This window comes from Micrasema longulum, unplaced genomic scaffold, assembly GCF_059751315.1.
Source record: "Micrasema longulum isolate JH-2025_06_02 unplaced genomic scaffold, ASM5975131v1 h1tg000288l, whole genome shotgun sequence".
Classification (NCBI taxonomy): Eukaryota; Metazoa; Arthropoda; class Insecta; order Trichoptera; family Brachycentridae; genus Micrasema; species Micrasema longulum.
Window position 1 is genome coordinate 32,391 of NW_028277492.1, and position 21,940 is coordinate 54,330.

At 30.8% G+C, this 21,940-nt stretch overlaps 2 protein-coding genes across 2 annotated transcripts in view; both read right to left on the bottom strand.

Annotated features, from left to right (window-relative positions):
• LOC148282804 (cell adhesion molecule Dscam2-like) overlaps positions 1-4,004 on the bottom strand; it is a gene marked incomplete at its 3' end in the record, with an annotated part of 33,227 nt that extends 29,223 nt beyond the window's left edge. Inside the window, exon 1 of the mRNA XM_088224526.1 lies at positions 3,992-4,004. Coding sequence (XP_088080652.1) covers positions 3,992-4,004 — 13 coding nt within the window. The remainder of the gene's footprint in view (positions 1-3,991) is intronic.
• Positions 4,005-7,258: 3,254 nt separating this feature from the next.
• LOC148282805 (cell adhesion molecule Dscam2-like) overlaps positions 7,259-21,940 on the bottom strand; it is a gene marked incomplete at its 5' end in the record, with an annotated part of 204,870 nt that continues 190,188 nt past the window's right edge. Inside the window, one exon of the mRNA XM_088224527.1 lies at positions 7,259-7,731. Coding sequence (XP_088080653.1) covers positions 7,474-7,731 — 258 coding nt within the window. The remainder of the gene's footprint in view (positions 7,732-21,940) is intronic.

Genomic DNA, 21,940 nt, shown 5'->3' on the forward strand with positions numbered 1-21,940 from the left:
ACGGGATTTAGCTTTTTAGTCAATATGTGGAAAATGAGATAACAATATTATAACATTATGTTTTAAATACTTCGTCGTCATAGTAAAATAAATAAAACAACTTTGTTTTTAATCACTTATTTCTATTTTTCTCCGACCGGTTTCAAAGCAAACAAGCTTCTTTGTCAAGGTTTACGTAACTTATGAATTGATTTCTTTTTTATTTTTATCATTTTCACTAAATACTACACGTGGACCCGTGGAGTATTTCATAGACCCTTATTTATTTAAAAATGTAAAAAAAGGTCTTTCTCTATTATGCAGTTTCTTAGATCCGTACAAAAAATGATAATTCAGTGTGCAAGTGTAATTACAAGGGCACACGTTTAATATATTTATATTTTTGGATTTCAGGTCTATGATATGTAAAAATTAAACACAAAAAGCGCTACGAATCATCATCAATATCATTTCACTATCCTCACCTAGTGGTTTATAGGGAATTGCATTGGTACTCTTATTTTAGAGTATTAAGATCAATTATTGTTACATTGCATGTAAAGTGATCAGTCTTGCACTTCAGATGCCAGTCGAGGAACATTTGAAAATAGCAGAAAAACCATCCATAAAATAAATATTTTATATCCATCCTGCCAGGAATCGAACACAGAATATCAAGAATCAAACTTTTATATTCAGATAACATTGATGTTTTTTGTTGATATTTCTTGATAAAACTTCATAATGAACTTCTCGGTTTAGTTTTATTTTTAAATATATATTTTTTTGACCAACAAGAGCTTTTGCCTAAGCAGGCATCTTCAAGACTGGTGAACTGTTTACAACGTTTACAGCTTTTATACTATTTTTAACATATTTTGGAGATAAGATCAAATAAGTATTTTAACAGGGGACAGAAAACATAAATATTTACAACTAGTTTGCTAAACAGTTTATTTTTGGGTGTTTTTGGACCAAAATTGGGATTTAGCTTTAATTATTAAGTCAAACTTACCCAAAAAGTTTATTTATAAGTTTATTTTTAATTTTATTATAATTAATTATATTCAGATAGCAACGTTTCAATCATAATTTAAAAGTTTGCGTCCAAAGTGTATTTTTACTTGCGGAAAGATAATTCATAATCAAACAACTACAACTGTGAAAAAGTGAAAAAGGAGGCAAAAAAGTCAACACCTAATATTATTACGAGACATAATTTTATACAAGGGTGACTCAAAATCTGAATGAATGGAAGAAATAACTCATTGAACTGTTCTCAATGTGGGTAACATAATGGTTTCCTTTTTAGACTGTTCCATCTCCACGGGTTCTGCAAAAAAGAAAGGATAAAACAAGATAACGACAGGAAATAGCGACCTAACGGATGGAGTAAACGCTAATGCCCTCGTTAGTTCAACCTTTGCTTCTTTCTTCAACGTTGGCCATGATAGACAGAAAAGGGTACAGAGAATAGAGTCGTAACTACACAGGTAAATATATTATGTAACCACAAACTTATAATACACCAAATGATTGAGAAGGCAATTAATATAAATAAATAAAAATCTTAGTATGTTAGTACTGAAAGGTACGGAATCTTTCTGTACTTAAATTGACATCTTCAACTTTGACAGGTATTTTTTTTCTGGAACATTGTCTTACATATTGTAAAATCAACAACAACGGTAAGTAAAGTAATTTATCTTCCAATATAATTAAATCAAATAACTTTAAAATAAGTCTTTGTTTACAGTATACTATTTTGTATTTTTATAATTTAATAACCAACTTGTTTCAGCAAAAACACCATGCCTTCTTCAGGGTTAATTACAACTACTAACTAGTTTGTTTGATTTTACTCGGTAATTAACCCCGAAGAAATGCATGGCGTTTTGCCGAAATCAGTTGGTTATTAAATAAGAAAAAAAAAAGTTATTTCATTTTAATAATAATGTTTCACAAAATACTGTACAAAGACTGTTTCAAATATTAAAAAATAAAATTACCAACCAGTTTTAAGGCTAATTAATAAGCAAATAAACATTATTTCTGTTGTTTTTTTCATTGTCAATTGAATCGCAATTTTTACAATTTACTTGGTATTTGCCAGATTTAATATATTTTTGAAATTTGTCTGCGATGCGATTTTTTCAACAATGTTATTTGTTGTGTAGAATGCAGGTTAAATGTTTGAATCTACTTTGGAAAAACTAAAAGAAACTTCAATAATATTCATATTATTAGAGTAAAAGAACACTTAAGGTGCCTGAATAATAATATTTTTTTCTGAATTCACAAACCGTCAGATAGAAAATAATCATAATTTCAATAAAGACACTGGATTGAAAGTACTTCATTTTGAAAATAAAATATTTAAATTAAACAACTTTAAAATATGAGCAATGAAAAAAGCGGTTCATAATAAAAAAAAAAAATGAATATCCAAATAAAGATTCTTTTTTTAGTCTACTTCTATCTAGTTTCGAAAGTATTTAGAACTCTCAAATATTTAGTACCTAGAATTTTTAATTTATTACCAAAAGAACTTAAATTTAACTCACATTGTAACAATAGCAAAATAAGAGAGTGGCTACTCGATCAAGAGTTTTTATATGAATAGTAGCTGAGGTGTTAATATTTTAATTTTTCATATATTTTCTTGTATTTCAAAAATAAATTTATATATATTATTATTTGTAGAAACATGTTTATTCTGATCTTTCCGGCTGTTAATTTTTATCTGTTATTCATTGTTTTTATAAATGTTAATAATATTATTAAGTCAGTTTAAATATAATCTTCACCAACAAGCTACAAAAAGTGGCATGGTGGGATTTTAGTTTTAGTAAAAATATAACAAGTGAAATTTTTTTTAAATTGTAAAAATGTATAATTATGCTATTAAATAAAAATAAATAAATAAATGATTCATCTCAAATAACCGCCTTTTTATTGGAAAAAATCCTAATTTATTAGCTCCACGTGTAGTATTTAGTAAACATGGATAAAATAAAATAGGAAATAATTCATTAATTACGTAATCCTGGACGGAAAAGCTTGTTTGCTTTGAAACCGGTCGGTGGTTAAAAATAAAGTTGTTTTGTTTATTAATTAACAATGAATAACCACAAAGCTTACTTTGAAGCTCTTAAGCTTCAAATTGTAAATTAAAATATTTTTATGTTTGGTTTGACTGTTAGAGAACGCCATTCGAAAAAAGTCTGCCATTTTACCATATACGAGTACACCTGCATAAATAGTTTTATTATAGGATTGTATATTATGATTAATAACGATAAATACTATTATGATTTAAAATTTCCGGCTTTAACTTAATGATTTATTTGCTTTGTAGCTCCAAGATGTATTGGAAAAAAAAAACTATTTTGGAAAGAACCAAAAGATTTGTTGATAAGGATTCATGCAAAATTACCTACAACACAATCACTGAATCACAAACTAGCCACCGCAGAAGCACATTATCCTATCAAATCAAGAAAATTTAAACAAACTAACCACAGAAGAAAATAAATTTATTATTGTAGAGATGATACTGACTCCATAATCACGTTTATTTTATGAAATGGCCATCGTTACTAGAACAACTGCAATTCAATGTTTAGATCCGTCTGCTAGGAATTAACAATGTGCTGTTCCTCAATTAACACAGCACAAACTATGGCTCGCATGCATCCATGTCCCGTTTGTGTCGTATTGTAAACACATGACAGGATCTGGAATTTTTTGTGCGAAGCCTTTCTCTATTTAAACATTCACTAAAATATACCAGATCTTGTCTCGAGGTCGTTATTTTTTTAGTCATGTTAAAATTATGTTAATAATTTATGTTTTGTGTCAAATATTCTTCTTCTTCTCTGTCGTTCCTCAGTTCTGAGGGTCGTGATCATTGGTACTCTTATCAGCCATTTCATAGACAAAGCGTCTCCACTCTTCACGGCTCTGCACCCTCTCCACAGCTCCATATAGGGTCGCCCGTGAAGTTGTTTACCTGGTCGATCCATCGTGCTGCAGCTCTGCCTCTACTTCTTCGTCCTGGCACACTGCCCGTGATTATTATTTTTTCCAGATTTTCTGGGTCACGTCTAGCTATGTGATAGAAGAACTGCAGCGTACGTTAGTAGCATATAGTCTAACTTTTATGTTGATTTCTTCCAGTAAAGAGACATTTGTTCTTCTAGCTGTCTATGGTATTCTCAGTATTCGACGCCAACACCACATTTCAAAGGCATCTATTCTCTCCTGCTCACGTGCTTTAATCTTCAACGTTTCTGCGCCATACAAGAATATATCGAATATATCATATTAATAGGTATACAAAATTATTGTGTAAGTATGTAGACTGAATAATCCATAAATAGTCATCATCCCTTTTCTGCAGATAATAGTGCGTAGGGCACGGAATCGGTACACCAATCGCAGCGTATCTTGATCAATTTTATTATATGACGGTAAGATGATCAGTTTTACGCTTCAGGTACCAGTCCAGGGATTATACAATATTCTAGTGTGAAAACGCCCTTTTAAATAAATATTTCAAAACAACCATGTCGGAAATCGATCCCGAGACCTCTTGCGTGGCAGACAAACACGCCGACTATTATACCACGAGGTCGACAATCCGTAAATACATATTTTTTTTAAAAAATGCTTGCTATTTTTAACAAACATTTATGTTCCACTCCAAAAGTGCAAACTTAACTACACAAATGTGTAGATCAGTTAAAAAATAAGGAAATATTTTTACATAAACGATTTTCAGTGTAATTAGAGCCCTTGAATGCCAATCAACGTGTTTTTCATGATTTATAATGCAGTTAAAAAATGTCGAGTTGTTAATGGATAGTGCCTTTATGTTAGGTAATTTTCACAAAAATGACGCCACATATCGTCTGACTCACTTGCAAAACTCCAATCTCAAAAAAAAAAAAAAAAAACAGGAGGGTGAAAAAACAGTATAATTTGTTGAAAGGAGGGTTAAAAAACATTATAATTTGTTGAAATTATACGGTTTTTTCACCCTCCTGTAATTTATTTTTTTGAGGTTGGAATTTTGCAAGTTGGTCAAACGATGTGTATTATAATTGGGCTGTGGTCTCTAGCTTGTATCGCGAACTCACAGATCAGAGGTCCGGGGTTTGAACCCAAAAAAAAAAATTATAAAGAAAATAATTAAGTGTGCCAATTTTTACGGTTTATTTATCATTGTTGGTATTTATTACAAATAAATTTTAAATAATATTAATCGAATTTTAAAGGTTTCATATTTCTCAAAATAAAACATCATGAAAAGGCAAAATCTTGACATTTATAGCCGATTTTTTTTTAAAAACCAAAACAAGTAGTTTTATTGGCATAAATATTAAATAAAAACAACTTGATGACTGTCTTTGATAAAATCATTGATAAATATAAATGTACACATTAAATGCAACTCTAAGCACTTGAGTTTAATTCAATGTAAGTGTCGTAACTTAACTCGTAGTCAGTATATGTGAAGCAGCGTAAAAAAGCGCAACATGCAATTGTGAATTTACTGTAAACTGGCATAAACAGTTAGTCTTTATTACTTTATTACGCGTTTTACTCGGAAATGTTGACACGACAACAATCATTTTTCGGAACATGATTTTAAACTGTCGTTCTATAAAACATCATCTCTGTTTAATTAAACCTGTGTGTATTTTACAACTTTATAATTTAATTTTATAATTAAATCCAGAATTTATCATTAATTCATGAACCTGATATTTGGTCTAAACAAATATTGTATCTTATTGAGATACCATTAAATTTAATAACACCGTATGCTTATCGCTACTATGTTCATAAAAGCTGGCAAATCGAAATTAATAATACAAAATACATTACTATATTATACAATTATGTTTGCTGCGAAGCTTTAATGTAAACAGAAATATCTTCTCTGGTAAAGCTTAATTCAATAAAAAATTATTAAAAAAACAGTATTTTGTCAAAGACCGGAGTTCGCTTAATTTATAAACATTATTCATTAATTTACAGACCCGAATAATTATTTGGGAAGTGTTCAAACAATGCATTAATTCCAAATGGCACAAGAACGTTATTTCATTATAATCAAACCGATGAACAATTTTATGGTTCGAACAAGTTCCGAGAACTCATCAATTATTCATTCAATAAAAGGGTATTAAAATCAATACACAAATATTTTTCTTCCATGAACGACGATAAATATTCAAATCAGTTTTTTTAATCGGATGTTTTTTAAGAGATTATATTATGCTTGTTAATTTATGTTTAACATAATTCAGCGTAGATAGGGAACGTTTTTGAGAATGTTATATGGAAGTGTCAGCATTTATGAGGCTTATGTTTAAGAATTGGCTGGTTTAAAGGCCACTTTACACAATCATGTGTACCGTATTTATTTTATTCCTATTTCTGTTGATTTTTGTGAATTCAAGAGCTGAATCCTTTATTCAAGTAAATGAGATCCACCTGACTTAATTTTTTCACCCACCAGACAATGCCTGAGACTTGATGTTTCAACCGCGGCAGAATGGTAAATAATGCACAGTGTGTATTATTATCCATTCTGCCTATACTTCCATGCTACCGCCTTAAAAATGTTTTTCTTCTCTGCAGCTATAAATTTCAATGTATCAAAACTTACTTCTTATTTATTTGAGAAAATAACGATAATTTTAAATAGAATGCTTCATCACCACCATCATCATTCCGTTCCCGCAACAAATGGTGCATAGAGCACTGCATTATTACACCAATTTTAGCGTATCTTAATTTTTTTTACATGACGGTAAGATGATAAGTCTAACCCTTAAGGTACCAGTCCAGGGACTATGAAATATTCTAGCGTAAAAAAATCATTTTAAATAAATATTTAATTTCAACTTTATCAGAATTCGAACCTGAGACCTCTTGAATGGTAGGTAAATATGCTGACCATTACACCACTAGGCTGAAATGAAGATGAAATGCTTACAAAATATTAAAATAAGAAAAACTGAAATTATAAATCAAGTCTTTACACATTTTTCACAGCGCATGATATAAATTATTGATTTATTACATTAATAAAATTAAATTAATAATCACGAAATTTTAAGGATGCTATGATAGAAAAGCGTATATTGGTAAAATTAAAACAAAATAATTATGTAAAATAACTAAATAAAAGGAACAATCATATTAAAAGAAGGAAAGCTGATTTAAGTTGAGTAGTTTAGGTGAAACATCAGAAAAAATATAAAAAAGTATGGATATGTGTATTTTAAACTTAATAAAAAAAAAATATATTTTACCAAAAATAAAAATCACTGAAAAAAAATTGTAAACACAAAATGAATGAACAAAAAAATCATTTTTTTTATTTTAAACATTTAAGTCTATTGTAACGGTTACTACCATATATATAATATTAGAGTTATTTAATATTCATGACCGATTATGTGCATGCTTTATGATATCTCACTCACTTCCGAGCTTGAGTTCAACTGCCGCCTGCGCCGAGCCGTGCGGACCGCTGACGGCGCACTGGTACATGCCTCGGTCAGAGCGCTGGACGTCGGAGATCCGGAGCTGATGCAGACCAGCCCCGTGCGCTTCTGTGACCGTCAGTCGAGGGGTTCCAGCCAAAGACGCGCCGTTGTGCAGCCAGCGCACGTGGCCGGGCGGGCTGCCACCCGTCGTGCAGTTAAACACGGCGATGTTCCCGCTGTTTGCCACCTGCAAAGAAAGATGCATTTTAAAATGATATGCGGAGAAAAGTGGCTTGACGAATAGGTATTTGAGTGTAGTTTTTATGTCACTCTCTTGCAGATGGCTCCACGAATACTGTGCGAAAAAGACAACTGCTCGACGGACTGCTTGATGTCTCCTATTCCCCTTTTTTCTACCTCGTAACTGAACCGATTTTCATTTTTTTTTTAAAAACCACAAGAAAACATTTTCTGTCTTGACGCATTCTGTTTTTTTTTTTAATATATATTTTATTTGCGTACCGTAAGTTCAAAGACCACAGATAAAACAAGGCTCTTTTAAAAGACAACTTATTATAAGAGTTTTGGGATGGTCCTAGCTATTATAAACGACGATTTATAAAAAAAAACGAACGATTAGGACACGCAAACAAAAGATATTTATAAAGAGAAAAAAACATCGCTCTAGTGCCATAATTTAGGTAAAAATACAGGAATATGTTTCTATGAAGACAAGTAAGACCACGCATCCTCTTAAGACCTCGATTGAGTGAAATCCTTCAAATATGTAGTTGTTCATACACTACAGCAGCCCAAACCCAATTATTATATTAGTGGTGAATCACAGCTCACAACATTAAAGCTCCTTTGACTTTGAACTATTTTGATCTTAAAGGAAATCCGGCCCGGAACCTACTGTGTGTGGCAAACCTCTTGCACTTTTTATTTCGATCTTTCGAATTTGCGTTTTTAATAGTTTTGCTTAAAAAATCTCTCTTTATGATTTTTTATATTTTGAATCTGTCCTATTTTACTGTTGGTGGTATTCGAGACTGGTTGAAGTGCCATAATTTTTAATATTTAATTTTTTTAAATTAATATGCTTATAGCTAAATACAATGTTAAAAGTTAACTTTAAAAAAAAACTTAAATTTACGGGTATTTTACTAATAACACAATATCTTAAATAACTATGCTTAAGAAAGATTGCTTAAAACCTAGTTTAGAAATAAACCTTTCTTTACAATAATGTGTAATACACGTGTATAACGTATTTCGTAAAATAAATACATATAAAAGATCGTAAAAAAAAATATCCTTTTTATTAAACATGTGAAATTTTGAAATTAAGGATATAATCAAATCGTATATTTTTTAAATTTGCATCTTTGCTAAGTTACATTTTAGTGTAGAAACGCCTTAAAAACCAATATTTCATGTCCACCTTGCTAAAAATCAAACCCAAAACCTCAAGCATGGTAGACGAACCAAAGTGTAATATGTGTTTCAAAAGTAGAAATATTTTTGCAAGCGTATTTAGTTATTCTTATAAAGCCTACTTTTTAGGGATTTGTAGAACATTTCAATTGTTTTGTATACTATTTTTATAACCGGTTCAATAGAGTTATAAATTAGGGTCCCTTAAACCCTAATGTTAAATACCCAGTGTCAAAGTGGGGTCCAAGCCTCGTGTAGGTTTTGGATAGCTGCCAAATGACGTCATCACCACAACTGGTATACATGTAATCACCACTGCAGCTATAAATTCTACCAATTTATTCCACACCACCAGTATTATGGATATCGTGGTACAAGTTCTATGTGCATTATAAGCTTTTTGGCCTTTTTAAACTACCATTAACGCACAATGGCGTAATTGGCATTGCACCCAGTAGAAGTCATCCCCTTTTGTTGATAATGTTAAAATGTTTAAATTTAAATGGAAGTTTCATCCACAAATCTGTAACCTCTACAGGTTTACAATATTTTAAATATGAGACAGTAAAACAGTTAAGACCATTGCAGTTTAAGTAAACTAACTGATATTCCAAAGGTAAATTAAACTTATTGCTTGTATTCCATTTATTTAATCAAAGGGTTTTTTTTTTAATACTTTATTTAGTTCTACGATGAAAATTATCTAATACAATATTTACATCTATACTTATCCAAATATAATTTATGACTATTGTTTACTTAATGTCCTTATTCATAATATTTAAACTGTTCTTTACTTAGAGTAACACCCAATGCAGTCGCACTTACGGAGAAAAACCATTAAATGATTATTTACTACGAAGATAGCTATAGATTATAGCAACACCACCGGCTATAATTGCTCACCGATACCGTCGAACCGTTATTAAACTAAAAACCAAACTAAAATCAAACAAAAGTTCTTAGGGCTTTTCTGGAGAATGAGGAATTCCACTGTTTTCTTATTTATTTTTTTTCTATTAGCGTACTTTTTAACTAAGCAAAAATAAATATAAATATTTTTTTGTGCTTTATTTACAAAGATATGATTTTTTAAAGTTACATTTATTAAATACCGCGCCAAATGACTGTAATCAGTGTGTCACTTTTCAGAAGTGACGTCATAAAACGGTTGGCGTTCTTACTTTCACTGACCGCGGTAAGTTGTATTTCTCCAGCCAATAACAAAACTGACAAGAATCTATGGAATATTGTTTTGATTACTTCATTAAATTGATCGTAACTTGCTCATTTCTATGTTATGGTTGTTTTTACGAACGTTTCAATTTAGAAAAACCTAGAAAGTTGACATAATCTCTGGTGACAAATTTCAAAACATTTCAATTACAAACTATACTCTTTTTTTTCTATGGTTAAAACGTTCCTTACAAGGTGCAGGGGTTTTAAAGCGGAAACCGGAAATACTACACGTAGATATAAGCAGTGACGTCATTATTTACGATTTTAAAATGAATACTATTTTTAACATTTTTACTTTATTTTTGCGTGCGTTTTTGAGATATTTCATTCTACTCCAAAATTTTTTAATATTCACGTGGACACGAAAACATTTTTAAAATTTAATTCCGGGTTGGGCTGGAATTCCTCATTATTACTCGGAAGTTTTTTCATATGTGCGCTTATATTACCTACGTTTATTTACTACTTATAATATATATGTAAATTAGTAAATTTTTCACATAGAAACTTGCTCTTTATGTTAAATTAAAAATATGTTCACATATTTTTGTATTTACCTAACCAAATCAAATTTTATAGTTTCCGGTGTTTTTTCAAACCATTTAATTTTTTTTAACTAATATAAGGCAGTTCAGAGACATTGATTTTTATTTCACCTCAAGTCTTGTATTTTTACATCCCCTTGTTGTATACTTATGGAAGAACTCGTCATTTTTTAGTTGATTTTGGAAATATTTCGGCACCATTCATTTATAGTTTTGCCAATTTCATTAGTACCTTAGAAAAATTATATTCTGGTTTCTATTTAACAACAAATCAATATATATTAGAAATATCAAAATGAATTTTTACTAAAAATATACAAGGCGCTATATAAATTATCCAAACATTATTATTATTATTATTATTATTAAGGCTCGAAGAATCAAAACATTAAAAACAAAGGTTTGACCAATTTGTAAGTTGGTTAATTTTACCTGTAATTGACTCAATTATTGTCAATAAAATCTGTTAAAAATAATTTATTTTAAAAATTTACCAAAGTTTTTAGTTTTTTTTTGTTGATAAGTTGAGTGTAATAATTGCAGAAAGACCGTTAGGGTTTTAGTATTGTTTATCAATAAAGTAAAATCTATAAAATAAGAATACTAATCTATGTACTCGTATGTAAAAAGAATGTTCAACTATTTTGGTTCACAAAAAAACGGAAAATAATGAATTATTATTTAAGAAATATGGATGATCAAACATTGTTAAATTGGCGAATATTTCACAGTGTGTAATGACAGGTTACAAACCCAGTTAATTTATGAAATTTAAAAATATTCTTTTTTTTAAAGAAGTTTTCTATCTTTGAAATATCTTTATAAAAAGTGATGATCATATTTTTACATGAAAATTAAGGTGATCTTACAATCTTACGCTTCAAGTGCAAGTCCAGAAACAATAAATTCACCCCATTTGGTGGAAATTGACGCGTTCGTCTATCATATTTAAGTTTCCGAGTTAGATTCCTGGCAAAAAATATTGATTATAATATTTTTTTACACTGTGCCTGAATTGAAATCTGAAGGGAAAGACTGATCGCGTTGCTTTCATGTAACCGATAGTTAATTTAAGCGGCATTTGGTCTACAAATGCGTCGCCCTATTCACCTCTGGGTGCAGAAAGGCGAATTATTATTTTTTATTTATTTAGTTTTTGTACACAATTTCAATTCTACATTGGCGGACTGATTGTCAAATGGCAATTTCTTCCAACCAACCAATAAAATAAAAATTTAATTTTCATAATTCAAGTTAAAACATATTCATTAGAAAATAATCGTTAAAAAAAGTTAAAGATAATTAAAAATATAAATTCATGTATGTGTATATAAATAACCCTAAATCAGTACTTTTACTCAATGAGTAAAAGGAAAAAAGAGGAAAAAGGAACGGAGGAGAGATTAAGGAAGAAAAAGCAGATGATGTTTCTTCAGACGTGATTAATTCAGAGATTTGTAGTAACATCTTTAATGGTGGATGGGAGATGATTCCACAGTCAAGCGGCAAGAACACTATATGAGTTAGAAAAGAAAGAGGAATTCCGAATAAGTATTAAGAGAGTGCCTTGAGAATTAGAACAAAGATATAAACTACGAACTGATACGCGGTGAAATTTTTCACGCAGGTAGGAGCGTTAGGACTATGAAATACATTGAACAGAAGTGAGAGGGAGTGATAGTCTCTCCGCAGTCTAATTTTGAGCTATTTCAGTTATTTTTTAGATGATATTTGTATTCGCTCCAAACAAGTATTTGATATAAAACTTGTTTCAATAATTTTCGACAAACCGTATTTGCTGAATACATGTTAAGTAAACGTGTTATTAAATCATGTATAAATGAACAAACAGTCACGTTTTGCAATATTCGGAGCTTACATTTACTGTCGTATTTAAAAATCACGTCCTAAGCATTTTGCTGAAAATCGTGATATGACGAAGAAACGCTTAAATGTTTTGCTATCAAAATATTCATTGTCCCTTCGGGGCAGGAATCCAGAATTGTTATATTTCAAATCCCGATTCTTCGTCATAACACCGCACAGCGGTTTCAAATAAACTAAGCATTTAGTAAAGTACAGCTCAACTCATCGCTTAAAATGTCTTGAAAATACAAAAATTAAAAATTATTCACTACTAAATTAACAAATTACAACAGAGATGGAGAATATTTTAGAGAAGGAAATATGGAAGTCAGGGCTAATGAACTGTCGTTGGCTGGTTTAAGTGGCCATTTTACACACTTTGTAACATTTACCATTTTTTCTATGTTTGAACATCCATATTTCTTCAATTCTTTCATCTGTTGATTTACGTGAAGTTAAAAAGCTGGCACCTTTATTGTTGTAAAGAGATTCATTTAATCGAATTATTTCACATAAAATGTAACGCCTGAAAACAATTTTCAAATTTTTAAACTTCTTCTTGGACCAGTTCCAACGACCGGTCATAAACTTTGTAAATGCCTAGACTTCCATATTATTTTCTCTTAAATGTCCTCCATCTCTGTTTACATTTGTTAATCTTAGTAATTCCCTAGGGGATGAACTCCAGTCTTTTGTATACAAACATTTGGACAATCTCAAAATATTGTAGCACTACTAAATAAGCTAAAAAAAATATATTCGTTTGAGGATGTTTTAGTTGGAAAAAACTCAATCGTTTTGTGCATATCTTCAAAAAAGATGTAGAGCTCATTTTTGCAGGAAAATGTGCAAGTCTAAGCATTGACAGGTTTTATGACATTTCATTAGCTAGACAAACATAAAATATTCTTAATTTTTAATCCTTATTTTTCATTTTACTTACATAATAATATTGAAATTAAAGCCCTGCTGAATTTTTAACTAACAACTCGTCAGCTTGTAGAACAAGCTTTGATTGTTTTATATTTCACCTGCATTAATGATAATTTTATATGAAAAAATATTAAGTTACCTAGTATGAAAGGAAGCATAACATTTGAAAAGTATCAATAGCGTTTCCGAGTAGATGAAATAATTCAGTCAGATATTTTTCACCCGCATCAATAAAGGTTTCAGCTATTTCGAACAATTGCAGAAAAATCCACTTTTTGAAATATAAACCTTGTTTATTATAAGCAAGGTAAATAATTAAGCAACTCCAATATTTAAAAAAAAGCAAGCTTTTTCCCAAAAATCAACGTTACAAAAAGTCGAAGAATTATGTTTATTAAAACATGGGTAGCGGTGAATGTTGTACATTGTCCAGGAAGGTGAACCGATATTTTTTTTCTGAATTTTGAAATGAAAGGGGTCTAAAATGTTACTTTTTTGATTTTTCGGAATGCAAAAAATATTTAAAAAAATATTTTATACTACTTTTGGCTCTCAACCAGAGCTTGAAGTTTTCGAAAAAGTCAATTTTGTGCGCTAAACCGACTGTCATTTCGTATTTAAGTAAGAAAATCAGTCCAAATAAATTTTATAATGTGCATTAAATCTTAATTAATAAGCATTTAAGGGCGTGAGTTGCACTTTGTTTTGTAAAAAATGAGTAGCGTTGTTTTAATGAGCCATTGTTTTCGTCAATATTAGCCAGGCGCTCAACGGAATCAGTTCCGCGGAGTGTAAACTTTTTGCATTTCGGTAGTTTTAAAACATGTTTGAATTCGTTATGTGATTAAGTTATATCTTTACTAACAAAAAAATAATTTTATCAATAAAGTTAATAAACCAAATATTCAGGCAGTTATAAACTTCAAACCTCGGTTGAGGGCCAAAAGTAAAATGGAATATATTTTTTAATAATGTTTACGTTCAATGTGTACCAAAATGCATCTTTTTAGACCCCTTTCACATTGATGTCTAAAAAAATAAAAAAACTTCATACATCGTCGGCCCACTCTATTGTACAGTATTCAAAGTGGTCACTGAAACCAGCCAATGACTGGTCATTAGCCCTTTAAATGCCCTGACTACCATATTAAATTACCTTGAGTAAAATGTTCTCTAACGGTACGTACTGGTACGTACGACTCCTATAAATAGTGGACATTTATTTCATTCACAGGTAGGGCTCCCGACTTATATATCAATGTAAAAAAAATGTAAATATCCGAAAAGACTGTAAAATAAATTATATAAAAATAAAATAAACTCAATGCCGTAAAAGACATGTATTTTCCTTTTTTTTTGTAAAACCCGCTAAGCCTCTATTTTGAAGCTTGTCAGCAGGGTATAATCCAGTACCTTCCAGTACATTTCGAGAGTATAATCCAGTACCTTCATGGTTTATACAAGAAATATAGTTGTTTAAACAAAACAAACAAATAGTTTCCCAAATGGGGTAGTCAGAGAGCATAGTACGCCACATCAATTACTGTTAACGAAAAGTGGACTGTGTAATGTAAAACAAATATCATTCAATATCGTATAAAGTTGGAGTATTTGAATCAAGGAAAAGAGCAAGGAAATAGACCTACCTTGAATGCGATAAGGATAATCATCTTTTTTGGGGCACTAGATAATAAAATTCTCTGTGAATTATGATATTTAATGATTTACTATAATAACTGTCACAAAGACGAGTGACGATTCCAAGAATTCTCATGCAATGTGATGTAATGTAAAAATTTTGTAATTAATAAATCAAATCCAAATGTTCTATTTTATAAATCTTATATTTTGATGTGAGGTAGGTATAATAAAGATGGGTCAGAGGAAGGATGAGAAAGAAAGGTTATCGGCCAGGAATAAGATCGATACACGTTGTTTTATACTAAACATATACATACATACCTCGCTTCATCCACAATACAATTATACATCTTCTCATGCACACACGCCGATTATTCTGACTTTCGACAAGTCTAACTTTAAGTACTTTGACGATCCTGACGGGTTATGGTCCAGTAGTGTCATGGACTCTGGATCAGAAGGTCCGTGGTTCGACCCCGCTCTACTAATTGTTTCCTATTTTCTAACACGGTTATTTCCGACTCAAATAAAATGTTCCCAAAAGAAATTATATAAATAAATCATAAAAAAGCAAATTATTATTTTCAAAAAAAAAATCTTCCTAATTTGTACATGCATTAACATTTTCTTTTTTTTAAAGCAGTTATTTTACTGTCCACTCACTCTACATGTCGAAACCAGTGCAGCAAACCTTTATTAATTTTTTCGATAATGCTTTTTTTGTCATATATATTGCGTACTACGTGGATCTTGACATTAAAATTTATTATATAAACTTGTTGACGATGGAATTTAAGTTTATCTTTTGATTAACGCTTCCTTTTCCTTGGTTAAAAAAATGTCGCAATACCAGATGCTCGACCTAAATGCTTGCTACATCATTTAAGCAAAATAGACGAGCTTTTGCTCGAGTCAAAGCGGCTGATGCTAAACGTCGCTTAAGTGCAATTTTATTTCACGCTTCCGTTGGGTTAACGTAAAGCCAAAGGAAATTTCACCCTTTGACTAATTTTCAGCCAAACGTTTCACGTCGGATTTTAAATTAAATGTTGAGATAAACCGTCTGGTTGTGTTTAAAGACTTAAGCAATAAAATAATATAAAACAAAAATTATTTCTCAATATATAACAACAGAGATGGAGAAAATTTTAGAGAAGGAATAGGGATGTCTAGGTATTTACAGCGCTAGTGATTTGCTGGTTTAAATATTCAATTTACACATTGTGATAGATTAATCATTTTGCCAATGTTTAAACATCCGAATTTCTTCATATATTATATTTGTTTGTTTTTGTGAAGTTTAACAGCTAAAACATTTATTGATGGGGTCCAATTCAACATAGTAAATTATTTAACCTACTCAGCAACGCTTGAAAACGATTTTCAATGTTTTATACCTCTTCTTGGACCAGTTAGCTTAATCAGCAATATTTTGAGTTTGTCTAAATGTTAATAGGCAAAAGTTGTATTTGAATAGGTCATAAGCTTTGTTGTAAATGGCAAGAATTACGTATTTCTTCTTTAAAATGTCATCTATCTATGTTGTAATATGTAAGTCTTAATAATTTCCTGGGAGGTGAGATACTGACTTTGTCTACAAATACTTAGACAAACAAAAAATACTAGTTAATTTATTTCGTCTACTTTAAGGTAAAGGGTAAATCTACACCCATTCCTATTTCCGGACAGTACCTCCAGTTTCCTCGGTCAGCTCAGCGTGACGAGCAAGGGCCCTTTAGTCCCAGTGTCTTGGCTGGACTCTTAACGTCAATAACTTTGCCAAGATTTATAGCTAATTTTAAAGGAAAGTCCATCACATCAATGAAATTCAGTACTTATATACAAAATTCTTATAAGGAGATAACATAAGTACAGCTCGGGTAAGGCGGGACAAGTGAGACGCGGTACGGGGGAAAAGAGATTTTAAGCGATTGATGAAGTAAAAAATTACTTGCGTAGCAACATAAGTTTTTTGCACGGGAATTTTGAAAGTTTACTTCCTTTTTAAAAGAGATTGGAGAATAAAGTAATGACCCATTACATAATAATAAAGAAAATATTTTATCTAATGGGAGCAAAAGATGAAAAAAGGGGAGGAAAGGAAGGGAGGAGTAAAAATTTACTCTATAACGGATATCTATTACAATGGAACATCCTAAAATGAGCTATATTTAACAGTTATTTGACTTTAGATTAAAGGGTCATTACTTTTTTAAAGCCTTCTTTAATATTTTATTTTAAATCCTCATTAGTTGTACTTAAAATTTAACTCCTGCATCTTTATCAAAGCGATTTTTGAAATTGTTAGGATGATTCATTTTAAATTCGAAGTTCTCACGTGTTCTTAACAAATATTTAGTTCTAAAATATTTACGTTTGGCCATTTGGAAAAAGACCTAAAATTAAAAATCGAAATAGGCTTTAGTGTTCGATCAGCTATAAAAACATTATTATAATGTTATCATCGCTGATGTTACTTCATTGATTTATCATAAGAAAAAAATGACTGACTCGAGTTAAATCTTCCTTAATCGTGTCTAGTAGAATTTAATGTCAAATGAAGTTTGTGTATAAACCTTTGCCATGGATGATAACTTTTGTGTTTAAATGTATTTAAAAATAAATTTCAGTTTCCTGGAAAAAAAGACAGTCACACAAACTGTAGATTTTTAAAATTAATTTAAAATGTAATATTTAATAATTTAACGGTGCAAAGAAAGACGATACAGCACAATAAACTGAGATATTTCCTTTTTTATTTTATTCATGTTTGATAGTGTAAAAGATACTGCGATTCAATCAAAAATATTTATTTTTTTAACTTTTACTATAATTATGACCTTGTTTATTTATCAAGGTGATATTGTACATTTACAGTTGATAATTTGTTAGCAGTTTTTATCCAAACTACAGGACGCGGACCTGATTCGGAAGGACTCACGAGAGTTGGCCGCAGAAAAAAAGGTTTGGATAGATTTTGTAAATATCATATACTTCACCTAATGTATGTATAAAGTTTTCGATAAATCAATAAGCAGGGTTTCAAAAACCAAAATTTTATTTGAAATATCAACGACTATCTTTTCAAAATGGCTGCTGAAGACAATTCCTCTTTTATGATACCCTCCCCTACAACAGAGGAAGTTTTTGGTAATATGTCGTCATAAAGCAATTAGGTAAAACGTGGATGATAAAAGCGGGTGATGGGAAGGAATGAAGACGTTTGGAAGAGGCCTTTATCCAGCAGCGAAGAGAATAGGGCTGCAGAAGAAGAAGAAGAAGCAATCAGCAAACTGGTAGGAATAGGAATAAATGATTCCTCTATAAAACGATATTTTGTCACCGTTCAGGCAAAAATCACTAACCCAAAAAACATTATTTTGAAAAATAGGCCGAGGAAATATCAGATTACACAGAGGAAGTGGGCGTGACCATAACTCAACATATTTTAAAATGGACCGCCAATAGACCTTACTGACGTATTTATGGATAGAATCCTAGCGGTCATTTTGAGTATGTATTTTCTAGTCTCTTATTGGACATTCAATTTTGCACTAAGGCAGTTACAGGTCTAGCTCTTGCTATTGGCCACTCACACTGTCAAGTATAATATTTTATTAATTAAATGCTATGAAAGCGAAAACTTCAATTTTAGAGCGCCCTTCTAACATCGGTTTTTGTCCGTAGTTTAATCTTGTCGTATCGCGGACTTATTCCCGCTGAATAGTTTGGGTTCCATCATGTTGAAGATGAACAAAACCCTATTCTTCCGAAAAAGGGCTAAGTGCGGAATTCATTAATTAAATATACTCCGTGAAAATATTATTAAATATTATTTTCTCCGCCAGCAATTCCTTACCTTCGATTCCGTCGCCTAAAGACTGGAACAGGGAGTTTAGTTATCGCTGTCTACTGGCAATATATTTGGGAATGAGGAATGCAAATCATTACCCCAACCACTAAACTCGAACGTCTCAATAAGAACCCGAGTTGTAAATTAATTTTATGGATAATAGCCGACGAGCAATTGTGCAAATAAATCCGTCAAAAAGTTAAGAGTGGAAGAGCCAGTACCCGGCCGTTCCCCAGACCTTGGAGACTGCATAATCGACCTGGAGCCTAGCCCAGTTCTGGCCAGGAAACTGCAGTCAGCTGTAAGTCCTTTTTGTCTTCCAAACAATTTTTTATCAGGGCAATATGCTTTGGTAGTTTAGGTTAGCTGTGGCAATTATTTATCTCGCAGGGATTGGCCTCCCCGTCATGTATTTGTACACTTTATTATAACAGCTGTAATCTTAAGCCTAATTTTAGTTGTTTGCCTAAATATACATGCTCCACCAGAGCTTATCTTAAATTGGATTTTTATTTCTTATTTACAATCTAATTGTTGTTCCTCGGACACGCGAAATCAAACCTGTGGAAAAGCAAGGCAGAATATGATGAAGGGGTCAAAAGCCACGCCCGTAGATTTATCCGACGGAGCCTAAAGCCGAGGTCCACCTCTACAAACTCCATATTAAAACTTATAGTATTATAAGGAAAAATATTTTTGAAAAGGGAATCCAGCGTCCAAAATCCAGGCAGTCTGCAAGCATATGGATATACTCATAACATTGTTGATCGTAACATTTAACTTCTACTTATTCGTTGCAACTACCTCTAAGAAAAAAAAACAGGCACCAAAAAAACATTTTTACAAAAAAAAATAATCAATCTAACGCTTTCGATTTTAGGCCAGAGTAACATTTTAACTGAATTTACAAAAAAAAAAATGCCATGAAACTTAATTGAACACACAACACCAAAATATTTTTCCATGACGCTCTGCATCAAAATTCAATAATGAGAGATGCGCCATAGATACAAATCATATTATTGCTGATGTTACAGGGAAGTATTGTGCGGTATTTGCATAGATAATTTATTCCAAGATAGGTAGAACAATTTATTGACTGATTTGCATATTACTCATATACTAAACAAGCCAAACTGTAACAGGAGTTATGCACGTTAAATATCTTATCTGTAATAATATTATCATCCCAGTATCCTCTATCAACTATTGCTATAGTTCAACTTAGTAACAGTTAGATCAATCAGTAAAAACTGTCTACACCTTTTTAAAAAGTAATAATTTAGAATTGATTAGAATTCATCAAAATAAATAAACTGTTCTTAGTTCTTTTTACACGTTCAAAACAATATAAATAAAAGTATATAAGTATAGATGAGTTAATAGCTAAAAACCATATAAGAAAATAAATTAATTGAAGAGTCGTTTAATATCAAGTTTATTGACAGGAATTAAGTTGTTTTTTTTTTTTTTACCATTTCATATTTAAAATTAATAAACACGAAAAATATTTTAAAACAACAGGACTATTTGCAAAATATTATGGTTTTTAAAAAATATTTATCACTTAAAGTATATATATGTCTTTGAATAGAAATTAACAATATCTAGCCGACTAATGATTGCTAGTATCAAAATAAAAATGTACATATGTAAGTCAACTTTACGTGATATTATTCATAAATACAGCTATTTTTATTTAAATTTGTTGCAACAGAGAGTAAAAAAAAATTTTTGAGGAGGGAATATGGAAGTTTAGGCATTTGAGGTAAAGTGGATGATCAAACATAGGCAGAATGGTGAATGTTACACATTGAGTGAAGTGGTCACTTAAATTAGCCAATGACAGGTCATAAGCCCTGTAAATGCCTAGACTTCCATATTCCGTCTCTGTTGCAACCAATTAAAATAACCCCTTAGGAAGGAAATCCAGTCAGTCTGCAAGCATTTGGACATACTCAAAACATTGTTTAACAGTTATTTTTGTTCGTTATTTGCTCTGACCAACAAGTTTGATATTTTCAGGACAATTTTTTCACGGAATATTTTTGGATATGCCGATTTTCTTAATTGTGATCATTTTTTTAATGAAAAAATGGCGTCATTGGTTTAAAAAAGTGTTTGGAATGTGACCAACGTTGATGTTATTTTTTATTTCAATTGACATATCGTTGCCTAAAAACTGATGTAGCATATAAAAATAAACGTTTTATGGGTTATCTGCTAACGAAATTCGTTATTTTTAGAAGTGTTGATTACTGTTCTGAGATATTTGGTCTTATTAGAAAAAACATTTGTAAGAAAAATATCTCACTATAGCATTGAATAAAATATTCTACCACGCTTAGTGTTGACTGGGATAACGCAGATGTCTCACTCTAGTACTCAAACAATTGATGAAATATTTTCCTGACGCTAGTGTAAAAGTGAATTATCTCGTCGTTATCATAGCATTAAAAAATCTATGGTTATGAGTTATGATTGACTCATTTTGCACGTCTTCATCTGTCATTACTGTCACACAGCGGCGTTGTTGTTTTTTGTTTCACCAAATAAACAGATTAAAAGTTTTAAATATGCACGAAAGAGGAAAAAGAATGGTTGAAATGGCGTTAAACAATAAAAATTACTGTAGTAAGTAAATTGAATATTAAAGAAGATAATATATTATTGAGTAATAATTTTACTGACCTAAACTTCATGAACACATGAACACATATATTAATATTAATAATCTTGTATTTGTCTACGTTGATTTGGATACATTCAATAAAATAATTTTCTTTCGTTTCTATTTATTGACAATATGATTATATTTTGCCTTTCGTTACATTTTTTTAAATTTTGATTAATCGAACCGACAGTTTAGATGTATTTACATAATGTAGAAATATCGGATTTAGTCAGCCGGAATATTGAAGAGAAAATAAAATATTTATGGA